The sequence below is a fragment of the Mandrillus leucophaeus genome, unplaced genomic scaffold (assembly GCF_000951045.1).
Source record: "Mandrillus leucophaeus isolate KB7577 unplaced genomic scaffold, Mleu.le_1.0 Scaffold42, whole genome shotgun sequence".
Lineage (NCBI taxonomy): Eukaryota > Metazoa > Chordata > Mammalia > Primates > Cercopithecidae > Mandrillus > Mandrillus leucophaeus.
Genome location: NW_012104476.1, coordinates 3779330 through 3781151, shown reverse-complemented (window position 1 = coordinate 3781151; position 1822 = coordinate 3779330). Strand labels below are relative to the sequence as shown.

General features: G+C 39.9%; 1 protein-coding gene across 1 annotated transcript in view; it reads right to left on the bottom strand.

Moving 5' to 3' along the window:
- Positions 1 to 1334: 1334 nt before the first annotated feature.
- The window catches only part of SBDS (Shwachman-Bodian-Diamond syndrome), a 7844-nt gene continuing 7356 nt past the window's right edge, over positions 1335 to 1822 (bottom strand). Inside the window, exon 4 of the mRNA XM_011992875.1 lies at positions 1335 to 1579. Coding sequence (XP_011848265.1) covers positions 1373 to 1579 — 207 coding nt within the window. The 3' untranslated portion in view covers positions 1335 to 1372. The remainder of the gene's footprint in view (positions 1580 to 1822) is intronic.

Below are 1822 nucleotides of genomic sequence, written 5' to 3'. Positions count from 1 at the left end.
TGCCTGTAATTCCAGCTACTCAGGAGGCTGAGGCAGGAGAATCACTTGAACCCTGGAGACAGAGGTTGCAGTGAGCTGAGATCACGCCATTGCTCTCTAGCCTGGGCAACAAGAGTGAAACTCTGTCTCAAAAAAAAAAAAATAAAATAAAATAAAAATAAATAAATAGAAAAGCTGCAAAGCCCTGAAAACATGAATTTATAGACAGCTGAATTTACACTGTGTTTGAAGCTAAGGGGTGAGGTCATAAGGACCTAATGGTTTCGCTGCTTCTTTAAAATGTTCTGTGTTTAGTGTCATCAGGTTCACACACTAATATCCTCTGGAAACACTCCCATAGACACACCCCAAATAATGCTTTATCAGGCTTCTAGGGATTCCTTTCCAGTCAAGTTGACACCTAAAATTACATCCACAATTCCGCCCCTCATCAACCTGGCACCAAGACACATCCCTTTAAACCATTGTTAATTTCCAAATGAAGACAATAACAAGGTCCTAGCTTTGCCTAATATGATGCAATTAAGCAGACGCGACTATCCTGCATACAACTGAAAGAGTGCTAATCCTTTTGCCAGAATTCAGCTTTCAGAATTTCATCATTCAGGATTCAATCTTTTTTTTTTTTTTTTTGAGATGGAGTTTCGCTCTTGTGGCCCAGGCTAGAGAGCAATGGCGCAATCTTGGCTCACTGCAACCTCTGTCTCCCAGGTTCAAGCGATTCTCCTGCCTCAGCCTCCCGAGTAGCTGGGATTACAGGCATGTGCCACCATGCCTGATTATTCTCTATTTTTAGTAGAGACAGGGTTTCTCCATGTTGGTCAGGCTGGTCTCAAACTCCTGACCTCAGGTGATCCACCTGCCTCAGCCTCCCAAGTGGTGGGATTACAGGCATGAGCCACCGTGCCCAGCCAGGATTCAATCTTTTGGAACTGTAATTTTCAAGATTTTAGAAGTTCAGGCTTTGGACTTTAGGGATTTTGATTTTTTTGTTATTTCAACACTGGGATTGTGGCATTTTGGATTATGTCTTTTAGGATTATGATCAGCACCAGAGTAAAGCACGCAATTGAGCTATCTCTGAAATTTCCATAGTGTGCTTTGTACTAATTGTTGCAAAATTTTTAAGGTAATTGGAGTTATTAACCTTCCACTAAAAATAGCGATTTTTAAGTGGCTTACTTTAAATGGTTGCTAAATTTGCTAAAATAATGTATCTAAAACACTACGCATAATGTAGGAGAAAAAGAAATGCTGGGAAAAAAATAAATGTTTTGTAGTAAACAAGGCTGACCAACCTTTAGTCTTATGAAAATATCTGACTGTTTACAACGTCTAAATGTTTGCTACAAATTTATTACTAGAGAATACACTATTTAGGTAACGTGAAGCAAAGAAAATACTTGACTCTTACGATTTCTAACTGTTGGCCATAATCTTCACTTTCTATGACCTTGATCAGTGGCTTGAGCTTTTCTTTCAGCTTCTTGCCTTCATTCACTGGCAGGATGAAGCGAAGCCTCATGTGAGCACGTTCTATCTTCATTTTCTCTTTTAGCTGCTTTATCACTTCCAAAGCCTACCAAGACAAAATCGAGAGTGTAACTTCTTTTACTATATTATTTAATAAGGCTTTCAAAAACAAAGTAGTTCCCATGTAGTTGGATTAGGTAATAGTTTCTTAGGTATAATATTAAGAACATAAGTGACCATTAAAAAAAAATAGAAAGGCCGGGCGCGGTGGCTCAAGCCTGTAATCCCAGCACTTTGGGAGGCCGAGATGGGCGGATCACGAGGTCAGGAGATCGAGACCATCCTGGCT